A 12,805-nucleotide genomic window follows, 5' to 3' on the forward strand; every position below is an offset into this window, starting at 1 on the left:
TGAATATATTTGGAAAGTTGAAGAAAATGCAGTTTAAAATACTTCAGAACAGTAAAATACTCCATTTTACCCACAACTGAAAACAAACAGGCTGGTCCTCATTCCAGTAAACCCAACCCTCTATGGAGATGCCATGAGGTTAAACATCATCTCTACTGGAACATCACTCAAAGCCAGAACTCCAGTTGCATTTAAGTATTTTTTTATAAGCAGTATGTAGCTTAAGTAGACCAGGTGATCCAAGTAGCAATCTACTGATAATACGTAAATGGCTACTTAGTCTGTTTGAGGAGAAAAATAACAGCTGTGAGGAAGCTTGCCTCTGCATCCAAAGCAAGCTGGATGTCTGTACTAGGAAAGAGTAGTTTGTGAATGACGCAATGGAAATCCAGGGACCGCTCCACAAAAAGCTGTCTGAAACCTTAAGAATCCAAGTTTTAACTAGGTTGGAGTTTCTAGTCTAATTGGTTAATAACGTAATACAATACGAGATCTGTCCTTAAAATCCAGGGAAGTGACGCATTTTTTTCTCTGTGTATTAAAGCAAAAAGAGCATTACAAAATACCTTCAAAATGAAAACTGATCGCATCATCATTGGGCTTAGGAAAGACAATCAGTGAGAAAACTGGCTTATTTAAATGCAGCTCTGAAGCTGCTTAGGAGAGAAATCAGGATTGAATATGGACTGATAACATGTGCACAAGTGCATTACTGCCTGAAGGATACGGATCTACAATGTACACACACTAAATATAATGTACCTATACATTCTTGAAGCAGTAGCATTTTTCCACCAGATAATTTTTAAAAAAGCTGATCAGCACAAGAGCTATGTATTAGCAGCTGCTCATACTAAGGGTTCAGACTAAGCTTTCCAGAATCAAATATATGAAGATTAAATTTTAGTGAGGAACAATTATAGATACTGGATTGAACGCCAGCATCTAAAGCCCCATCCACAAACCCAGAGAATCATCCTATTTTTATTAGTGGGAAGTTATCATTTTTATTAGTTTATTAGTGGGAAGTATTGAGTATCTTTCCCAGCCCCCTGTAATTTTTGTATTTTAACAGGATTTGCTGGCAGACTTCGCTAGCAGAAACCCCAACAGGCAAGCAGCTATAAAACGTCACATGTCTCAAAGTATCTGCAACATTTTAAAAAGCTGTAGAACAGAAACAGCCATCTACTGTCTACAGATATTTTATGTGTTATAACAAAAGAAGTTCTGTCGCAGGTGCCATTTCAAGTCCTAGGTTTTATGCATGGAATGCAAAAATGAGACAGAATCATAACAATCTTACCATGTCAACCAACGCCACATAGAGGAACATGCCTGCAGTGATTGCAAAGATCCACAACGTGATGTTATTAGCATACTGTCCCACCGCTGTGCCTATCAGCATCCCTATATAAGCCATCATGGCAGACAGGAGGTTGTACACAATAGCTTGCTTTACTGTCATACCTGCTTTAAGAAGCACAGCAAAGTCACCTAAAATGGAGACAGAACACGGGTGTTTAGAATCAATGCCTCTCAGGAGAATAAGTAGATAAATTAGCCTACGTTTACTATTTCACCAATCCAAGGCATTGCCAAAGTAAAAATGCTGCTACAAGAGGCTCAAAGGAAGACTGGGCAACAGGATATGACAACTCTTATAACAACTGTATTTACTTGCGGCAATCCCTTAATTAAAATATGATTTAAAGGTGCCTATTCATCATTCTTATTGTCAGAAAGGTAATAGTGATTAATGGTTAAAGGTAAATGGAGGAGTCTAGATCTGGTCCTCCCTCAGAGGATACATCTGTGCAGACAGACTTGTCTTTACTTCACAGAAGTTCTTCATGGCCCATAAAAACAGAGGCTTAGTTTTGATCCATACCTGTGAAAATTCCTCTTAGCTATATACATAGCTAATAATACACCTCATTCTGCAAATTCAAGAGGAGGATAATGAAGCATTAGTCCCCACAGAAGGTGACAACAAATTTGAGAAGTATAGCACTAGGAAAAGGAGGAGTTACATTCGGAAAGAATGACTTCACATACATGCTGAATCAGTTTTCTGGTTTAAGACATGCCAGGTTAACCTGTTTTATTTTGAAATCAGGACAGCTCTGCTAAAATTGCTGATAGATGTAGACGTTCTATAAAGATCTAAACTTTCGTCTTGTAACCAGCTCTGATAGTTCTACTCCCTTCTTATACAAGGTTAATTTAATCACGTTAACCTAGCAAAGTTATAAGCACACTAATATACATTACAATCCTTTATATACTGCAGCAGCTTCACTTAACTAACGATTGTATAGCGTTGTTGTCAAACCGTGAACATCTGCTCTATTATTTCCCATCTGTGCCCATTACTTACCTCATACTTAGTACCTGCTGCATGAAATGCTTACACTCATCGCCTCTAAGGGTTTCTGAAGTAGTTATTTTATTTTACTTTTGATGACTCAGAGCTAGCAGCTCACCAAGTAAGCAAGCTGTGAGTACATACACAGTTTAATCTAGCACAATTTCACATTACTGGCAAAAAAGAAGATTCCTCCTCTCTCTAGCTGCCCTTCTGTGAGTCTCAGGGTGCACTAAAATTTCATGCAATGTGCCTTACAGCTCACAGGAAAACAATAGGTTTCATCACAGTTAGCTAACCCCAAGAAGAAATGCTCCAACTGGGGGGAAGAATCAATAGCACGGGCAACAACGCCTACAGGCTTTACCCTAAATAGTCATCCACACCTACGGGATGACAATTGGTACAAAGCATCTTCTGAAGATCTCCACAGAGAATTTTACTTAGGTAAACTTATGTTTACTTATGTAACTTTACTTAACTTTGTGTAAGACAATGCCACACAGCGTAGCATGAAACTCTCTATAAATGCAGAGGTATAACATCAAAACAAAAACTGTATGCTCTTAAGAATATTTTTAAAACATGTTGAAAAAGCTTCATAGAACTGCCGTTAACTAGATACGTGCCAAAATAATCCTGTATTAATATCTTCATTATGTACTCTGAAGCAATATTGCTCCATTACTCTCTGAAGTTCTGGTCACCCGTGCAGTATCTGCAATGCATTATGCTTATCAGGATGAGTACCACAACAGCTTTTAGACACATATTTTGTACAGATGAAGAGACTGAACACACTGAATTTATATATTATTTACCTAATTCATGGGGAAGCTCATGACAAAATACTGCTATAGATGTACTAATTCCTCCTGTCAGGCCAGCACTAAAAGCTGCTCCTAAAGGGGGGGAAAAAAATTCAAATTATATTTTACTACTTTCAAATCAGAAAATTTAATCAATTTTCATTATGTGTCTGTCCTGTTCGTGTATAACTGAAAATACTGGAAGTATCCGGGATGTGCATTACCACTGCATACTTTATTAGTCAGTTTCTCTGAAAGACAAATCCTGGGAGAGGAGAACACAACTGAGCAAAACAAAGACATAAAGGCAACAGCTAATAAATAGCACCACTTTTACATTTTTAGGAACTCTGAAGTACATCAGAACAGTTAAGAATGCACATGAGCAACGGTCTAGCGCCCTCCTTTCCAGGCTGGAAAGGCAAACTAGTATTTAACCCATAACCCCTCTATTTCCTTGTGCTTATTTGTAGAGCACATATGAGCAACGTTAATAAGCCAGACCTGGAAAATAAGGAGGAGAAAAACACTGGCATAAACCTCTTTCAGTAACTTTTGTGTAAGCTAATTTAATTCAATCAACTTTAAGTTCATACCTTAAATAATTCTGAGATGAGAAAATTGGTATTAAATTTCTTTACTGTAGCAGAGAAAGGCACCAGAAGAGCTTGCAGTGAGCAGTCAAAACAGACAAAATAAAGTAGAAAGAGAAGACACAATCTGAAGACAGAGAGGAAACTTAACTTTCCTCTGGATTCCTCATAACTTGATAGATTAAAAAGATGAACATGCTTTTCTAAAATCTACATTTTACCAAAGAATCAGCTGTTTGGGCTTGACACAGGAATATTTAGAAATGGAGTTTCAATACAGTGAGGTTCTCAACAGATGGCGTAGTGATCCTTTTTGGCCTTAGAAGCCACTGTCTAAATGCCTTACCTGTTTAACGTGAAAATGAAGCAAAAAGTTAATTTTTATGGAGTTTAGTTTCTTTAGATATTGTTTGGAGAAAGTGGAGAAACTGTAGTAGATTCCACTGTTAACTCTGTACCCTACTAAGTAGCTTATCCCCCATCCTTCAAAATGGGTATGTTCCTTCTGCTAGTAGTTCAGAAGGAACTGTGTACTCTTAGAGGCTACCTTAGTAAAAAAAGTATGCACTTCAGTACTCTCACCATCATTTTGGCTTGTATGACATATATTTAAATTAATGTGCTTTAGAGTTCAAATCACAAGTAGAGGTTTATGTGAATGAAAGTTGAATTAAATGTAATAAATTCTGTTTGGTACTTCAATTTCTTCTACATTTGGCTAGAAATAAATCTACACACACCATAAGCCAAAACAATACTTCGCTCAAACAAAATTAAATTATCCTAAGTAGTAGGTTTATAAAAATTATTTTGTAACTTGACTCATAGTATATTTATTATTTACAAGTACTGTATAATTATATGTACTACTAATAATAGAAAGAGTAGTATTATTATAAATAAATATCATTATAAATAAGACTGAAAGGAACTTATTATTCAAAGGCAAATACTAAGACCCAAACAACAAATGTGCATTATATGTGCTCCATAATTCATATGAAGATTTGCCTGCACCTACCTTTATTTGGCAGAAATTGCTACTGTCGCTACTATCAATACAGTAATCTTGGTGGAAAAAGTCACAGATTATTAAGGGGAGACTGTTACAATTGATGGCCTTTTAATTTCTGCTCTGAAGGAAATTAAACAACAGTAGCCACTGGAGCTAACTGGAAGCCTTACCTGTGATCACTGGTAAGAAAAATATTACCAAAGTTACTACAGGCAAGAAGAAACTGCTGAGAAATACTCAGTGTGTTTGCTTACCGATTGCCAAGCCATCACTAAAGTTGTGAATGCCATCTCCCATAATTACCATCCAAGCAATATTAGCTATCCCAGTATCTTTCAGGTCTTTTCCAGAATGACAGTGGCCATGGGAATGATGGGAATGTTTGTGATGCCAGTGGTGACTGTGTTTTCTAGCTATCATTTTATCTTCGCCATGGCTGTCATACTCGGAATCATGAAGATCATGCTCTTGAGCAGCATGTGAGACATCATTGTGAGAATGGTGCATATTGTTGTCCTCTTCTACAGACAAGAAGGTTTTGGGAGGGGATTCCAGCTGTCCATCTAAATCAGTTAGTTCAGTTTCATTGAGTCGATCTTCAGATAAAACCGAGTCATCTGCTCCTATGTTGAAGCCAGTTGGGAGAGACACTGCATTAGCTCTTACAAAGTATCACCAGCAACTACAGCAGCACTGAGCTAAGAATTTAACTGATTTGCAAAAGCAACAAAAGGTTTTAACACACACCAACCTAGTAACTTTTTTGTCAACATTCAGATAGAAAAAATTTATTTCTCACTGCCCCATTTTTTCACTAATTTGCATGTAGAACATACAGGTCTCCACTACAAGGCAACACCACTGTATCCATAGCACACAAAGTAATTTTCAGCCCAGCTTAGGCTTCTATCTGTAATTTTGCTACTGATGAAGTTTATGGTTCAACATTGGAAAAGGAAAGTTGCCAGAAGGATAATAATGTCTTATATGCTGTAGATGGAATCTGAACGGCTCAGGAAACCTTAGCTGGCTACTCCCTGTACATGCCCATACAGGTCACAACTTAGCCTTCACTGAAGCGTACCACAATTGACCACTGATACAACAGATCTTTAAAGAGTTTCTGTATTGCATGCATCTTTGTGTCAGACACTTGTGTCAATGTAGCTCATTACCCTGGTAGCAATCAAAGCCATTTTTACAAAGAAAAACAAAGTGAAAACAACACAGAACGCATACACGCATGAATTTTAAGTCTACTAATATTTCTGAAGTATTAATAAATAAATGAAACTGGCAACCTATGCTCCAGGAAACAAAACTAGTTGTGGAAAAAAAAGCAGTTCTGGACAATGAAGATGTTAGCTCACAATAAATCAACAAAAAAACTTCAGAGTCAAAACCAAGCAAACAGTAAGAAGAATTAAAAAAAAACAGGCACAGAGTACCAAAGCAGCAAACAAAGAGGTCTAGATAAACAGCCTCTTCTATATCATTTGAGGCTGTTTAAGACGAAATGGAATGGCCATTCAGGTCAGCGGTAGTGGCACTGCAGTTCAAAACTCAAGTTCAGCATGGGCTTCCAGTGCAGGTACTATGAATGATTTACTGATTGGCAGAGTGCACTTTCAGAGGAACAGTGTTATAAAACCAGTACGTACTCCATGTTATTAGATGCAAAATTCCTCTGATCACCCGTTAAAAGAAAATAAAGACATTTCAAATATATGTACCACCATCCTCACAGCTGAAAGTCTTTCTATGTTCTGTGTCAATGTTACAAATCCCATTTTGAATTGCTTCAGTGGAGAAGCTACAGCCTAACTCTCCCTTCTACAAACCATTCAAATTGACAAAACTGCATTTGTATAAATGTAGCCTATGGATTCTTCATCAACAAATTAATTCAGCAGCCATGCAGGCAAAGTTTATGAAGCAAAGCCCTTCCAGAAGGGTGATATGGCATTCCTCATGGGTACATACTGCATGAGCATTCAGACTGTCATGAAGGAACAGTATGTGAAAGTTGTTTTGGATACTTGTGGACTATTCAGGATACTTGGTTGTATTTATGAAAAGAAATTAGTTTTGTTTAGCCTTCTCAGCCAAAATATAACTGGTCAGAAGCTGCAATCTTCAAAGTATAACAACCCTTTTAGGTTGTGTGTGTTCATTTTTGATCTAATTTTTGCCAGGGCTGAGCTAGTCAGGCACAGCTTCACCAAAAAACACTGGCAAAAACAAACAAAAAAATCCCCAAAGAACCACAGCCACCTGACTGCTTCAGAAGTCTGAGAACTATTTGTATGGCATATTAGGAAGTGTTCAGAGTGCTCTCAGATCTAAGGAAAACAAAATTAAAAAAGATTAAATAGGGAAAGCCTATTAAGTCTTATTAACAATGATTTGCATAATAGCAGCAAAACTGTACAAGAGGTTACATGCTACGTGCCATAGGTTACATGCCATTACGTTGAATCTCATAATCACAGAAAATGCTGAAAATAAATGCCTACCTGCAAGGGGTTTGAGCTGAAGCCAGTCAGCATCTGGTCTATTATTTAATTTGTGATCGGAAAGTTTCCTTCCAATTGGTGATTCTTCAGTCTGTTTTTTCTTGCACCATTTCTGCTTACTCTGCAACAGGAAACAAGTAACATCTGGTTTGTAAAAGGACATCGATGGAAATAAAAGAAACTGAAATGTTGTCAAACAAATCTCTTCAAAATAGACTAAGTTACTCTCTCTTAATATGCCTAACAGAAGTACAGAATACTAATCTTTGTAAGGCTCAGCAACAATACCTATCCCAGTGGCAGTTCTTAGCTACCTACCACAGAATCTCACTCACACACAGACAATATTTCACTTCAGTATAGAGTACATTATGACAAGGATTGCTCTAACAGCCCAGAAACACATGTATGTAGAGTTGTTATATTCGCTTATTTTGTTCAAGAGAGCAAGCACACAGCAAGAACAGCTCCTCTATTTTGTTCAACTTTAGGTTTTATACTCCTATAACTTCCTTGTATTTTTCTTTAGAGAAAAGCTTGCTACTTTCCTATCTCTGCAGCCCAAAAAATCCAACCATATTCAGGGAAACAGTTAAAATTTGACTGGCAATTTATAGAAAGCAGGAGGTCTGCAAATTTTGGCGTTTTCTCATGTAGAAAAACCGAATACCTCTGTTACATTGGCATCGTTAGCTAATAGTATACAGTTAAATTTCTTGTAAATTGTCTGGCTCTACTACCAGTTCTTTCTTACATACTGCCTTTCATATTTTTGCAAAAAGATCATGGCGCTTTAGAGAAAAAGCTGTAATCTCTTTTACTTAGATCTACTTCCAAATATATCTGGCCAAAAAGCTGCCAGCTCCCCCATCAGATTTCTACTTTGTCTTCCAAAATTACCTTATTAAGAAAAGCAAGATGTTTTAGAAAAGGGTTTCCTCACACAAAAATCAAACAGAATGCAGATTAGCAGCACTTGTTCATGTTCACAGAATAATGAATCGTCACACAGACAATTCCTCAACACTCGGAAGATAAGTTCGGGTAACATTTTAAAACAGCATGTAATTTTAGTGCCTACCTTTTGTTTATTGTAATGCTTGTACATTCTTATACAATGTTCAATGATGAACAAAACATAAATGCCTCCAAGTGCCACAAGACCTTTCAGCACTGGATCGTTTTCTTCTAGAAAGCCTTCAGTCCGTACTCCATGTCCATGGGCATGTCGATGAGAACGCTTGTGTTCATGAACATGACCTTGGCCATGATGGTGACTGTGGTTGTGGCCTCCATGTGACTATTAGGAGAGAAAATAATAACACAGCATGATGCGGTGCAATTCGGAGACTGAAATGGCTCCGACAAAATATGTAACCTTGCTAGAAAAGCAGCATAAAAAGACTTCAAAAGGGTTTTGGGTTGGTTGTTTTGTTTTGTTGGGTTTTTTTATACAAACATATTTTATGATAGAAATTTTTCATTAGACTATTCATTGCCCTAATCAATAAAGAAACATTCCTCTGGGAAATTTTTAGGGGGAGATAATCTAGCTTCAGCTTTTTTCTGTCACAATGCTAAAGATAATGAGACTAACACTCAAAAATGTCAAATTACCATTCCTACTCTCCCATTAGCAACCAAACCTCATGTGTTTTTTAACTATTACAGTCAATTACAGACTTCATTTTCATCTGAAACATAAGCTTTCAAAAAAAAAATTTTGTATTAAAATTTACACAAAGAAACCATGTGAACATTAGTCTTTTTGCTTAAGGTAACAAAATTTTAGAAAACATTTCCCCTTCTAAGAATCACAGTATACCATCGTCAATTAAAAACTGCTTACCTTCCCAGGAACTGGGACAATTTCTTGGTTCAGTAAGTTAGAGGTTACCCCAGAAGCTAGTAACCAGGAAGGTTAATCCCCCAAAATACTTTTAGGTGGTACTGATACACAAGTATCAGTAGACAAGAGCCAGTAATACTACTAAATTTAAAATACTCTTGTTGGTCTCATTAGGTGTTTTAAAATACTGCGACAGAAGTTAAACTATGAATACACAACTACTTTTTTTCTCTCCCCCACTCCTTTTTTTTTTTTTTAAAAAAGAAACACACAGTTCCTTCCTTTTTGTTACCAGAAAGCCTCAAACATTGTTTCAGGATGTCCCTCATAGTCAAGTCAATCTACATCTGCATCAGTGAACATTTATTTGTCGATGCTTGTCAAACAATTATTTCAAAATTCACTATACAGTTACAATTACGAATAAAAGGTAAGGAAACAATACTTACATGCGGCAACAGATGGAGTAATGCATCTCCACTCATTGTTCCTACAGCCAGAGCTACCAAGAAAGTTAGAAGAAATTTGAAGCACCATTGGTTAATGATGGGAATCAAGATCACACCTAGCAAGGAAAGCAGGCTAATGACGGTGATAGAGATGATACCACAAAACCAGGCTGTGGGAAGAAATGAATACAGAAAGGTTATCAGAACAATACTTGTAAAACTTTTAAGGCTGATTAATGACTTTTCTTAAGAAGGTGACTCTCCTTTAACCTAAGCTGTGTGACTGTTCATTCAAAAGCTGCTGAAAAATATGAAGGCAGTACTGAAGTCCACAGCAAAAAAACACTCAGGCTCATTCACAGTACAGTACAATATAGTGAAAGACATCAGAAGACAATCAGCTAAAAAGAGCCCAGCAATTTTTCCTGACTCTAAATTCCAGGCTTATCTCTGTTGCCCTTAACAAAAAACAAAAAGCACAAGATTTCATGTTGGAACAAAAACATCTTTGCTACTTAACTTACTGGGGCTCTACGAGCACTAATTCATATTTAACATTTGTTTTTAATACAGTTCTGATGCAAAATTTAACTGGAATCAATATTTCTCCTTCTTTGTTAGGAGTAACATGTCCAGTTAGGCCTGATTCTCTTCACCTGGTACTTTGAAACGTACATTTTTATTCATGAGAAGAAAGTAAGACTCAACCTTTGACAGAGGAACTTTAAAATCAAATGCTCAAAATATGAGCTTGAAGAGTTGAAAGCAACTTGCTACCAACAAAAAGCAGTCTATATTTTTTACTGAGAATCTCTATTGTTGTCATTAGAAGAAAAAGTGATAATGGGATATGGTACACTCAACATAATCCTGTTAATTAGGGAAAATGTGCAAATTTCTAGATGACGTGGAAAGGAAGAATTACACAAGAAGCAGATCCTATAAGCAAAGCAGCATGGCTTTTGCAGTCAGCATCTCACCCTAATAAAATATTTTTTCTTCTACTTTTTCAAGTCAACAGTAAGGCTAAGAATTAAAAAATATTGGGATTTTTTTCCTCTCTCTCTGCTTCTCTATCACTTCTCTTGTTTCTTCCCATCACAGAAACTTCAAAAAACAGTAAGTAAAACCCATTTAATTACAACAATACAGTTCAAAAGCTTCACAGTCCCAAAGACAGGAATAGTTGGTGCTCCTATTTTACAAACATTAACTGATTGGGCTGAGATCTTTCATGAACATGATTTCCTCAATCTGAACTTTTTTATTTATATATTCATTTATTTTAAGTTTTAGCCTAAATGCTTCAGGTTTTTCTAGTTTTTCTCCTAGCTTCATTCTTAATCAAAAATGTCTACAGAGTTCGCCAACTTTAATGAAAGTTAACAACTCCTGATTTAAAATCATTAGCATCTCCATACTTTGCATGATCTGACTTTCCTTGTATCTATGAAGATCCACTCGTTTTTGATCAAGTGGGGGAAAACATCCTGGAAACAGGAGGGATGAGGGGAAAGAGAAGAAGAGAGCAGGAATGAATATGTTGTAGCTGCTCAATTAATTTTATAATTCGGCAGCCAAATGACCCAAGTATTCTATCTGTACCAAAAATGCTACAAATCGGATTTGACAAGACTTTCATGCTAGAATTGTGGCTGCTGCACGCCTGGTCTAGTTCAACATGAAAACTTACAACATCTGCTGGTTTAAGTTTTATTTTGGCATATGCATTCTTATTAAGTCTGTAGCTGTCATTCCACAACAGTGCAAAAAAGGGAACAATCCAATTCAAATGCAAAGGGTACAAGAGCACATCCAACAGTAGAACCTGACTGGAAAAAGCTTTAGAAAGTATGCAGCATACACTGAAATGCACATTGATACCAACAGGAAAAAGACACTTGCTGAAAAGGCGAAGACTACCATCCGATGAGGAACTAGAAGAACTAAAAAACAGAGGTTGGAAAATGGGAATACCAAAGTAGGTCTAGAGTGGAAGCAGGACCCTGCCGACCAAAATACTGCCACTACACAGCCTTGATTCATCCTCAGAGCACTTCAATTATGCACTCTGCATTAATATGCTCTGCTGAAAGAAACAGCATACATGGAATTGTAATTCAACACTGAATCATGCATGCATGCATAAGTAGCCCAATTAAAAATTAACAGCCATTCGGTATTACACTGGATCTCCAATCTGGACACAGACATTATGATGTTAAGTGCCAGGTTAGATGACCAACAGCCTTACATGGAGAAATATGGAAAGGAGATTATGCAAAGCGGCTTAAGTTTCATATATCATATCATGGATTTCGCAAACGCATCTCTGCAGGGCTTACATACTCTTATGAATGATACAGTATCTAAACATGGCTCCATGATTAAGATGAGGCACATGAGAATTAGAATACGGAATCTGTGCATCTCTCAGATCCTGGTTGTCAGCTTCTGTCCCTCTTTAAACTCTTAAAAAATGGTATGGAACCAAAACTATCAGCAAAAGGTTGCTGTCAAGTCAAAGATAAAAAAATATGCTATATACAAAAGCTGTGCATGACTGCACAGTTACTTATATGTACAAGCACTCCTCATACAAAAAGGACTACTAAGGAAGACACACAACAAAACTCTGACACAAAATTACTGAAGGATTTCATTCAGCTGTAGTGTTCACAACACTAAGATATTATGGAATTGGAATTAATATGAAGTATTATGAACACTGCAAGAGCTCTTAAGTTATAAAAGATCTCGGTGTATAACACTCCTAGGAATACTGTATAAAGCTTGGTCAATGAAGTGAAGTTATTATGCGCTGGCTTATAAAATACTTCTGTGGAAAAAAACAAGCGGGAGGTAACCGAACAATTTCTTCAGTGAGGGACTTCTGTTCAAACAATGGGTAGCAAACAAGAGACAGCTGCTCGCACAGATCTGGACAGCTATCTGTAAATTAAAAGAGACTGAAAGGGTGGTAACGTAGCCTCCTTGGAAGGCTGAGAACGGTTAGCTTGCTTTCTTATTAAAGCTTGCAGATAGCTAACAGAAAGGCTCAACTGAAGCAAAGCCTTCCTGGGTTCAGGGAACACTGGCATCTGCACAGGCAGATTTACAAGATATATATGATCTGAAAGACTTTTAATCAACAGCTCTAATTGATCTCCATCTTTTAAAAAATTGCTCACTGTTTACTTGTATCA

General features: G+C 36.9%; 1 protein-coding gene across 1 annotated transcript in view; it reads right to left on the reverse strand.

The window, feature by feature from the left end:
* Positions 1–12,805, reverse strand: part of SLC39A10 (solute carrier family 39 member 10) — a gene marked incomplete at its 3' end in the record, with an annotated part of 63,789 nt that overhangs the window by 4,222 nt on the left and 46,762 nt on the right. Inside the window, exons 5-10 of the mRNA XM_082001718.1 lie at positions 9,600–9,769; positions 8,383–8,601; positions 7,302–7,422; positions 5,040–5,408; positions 3,190–3,270; positions 1,307–1,497 (exon numbers count right to left, since the gene is read on the reverse strand). Coding sequence (XP_081857844.1) covers positions 1,307–1,497; positions 3,190–3,270; positions 5,040–5,408; positions 7,302–7,422; positions 8,383–8,601; positions 9,600–9,769 — 1,151 coding nt within the window. The remainder of the gene's footprint in view (positions 1–1,306; positions 1,498–3,189; positions 3,271–5,039; positions 5,409–7,301; positions 7,423–8,382; positions 8,602–9,599; positions 9,770–12,805) is intronic.

This window comes from Phaethon aethereus, assembly GCF_964289735.1.
Source record: "Phaethon aethereus genome assembly, chromosome: 6".
NCBI classification, from domain to species: domain Eukaryota; kingdom Metazoa; phylum Chordata; class Aves; order Phaethontiformes; family Phaethontidae; genus Phaethon; species Phaethon aethereus.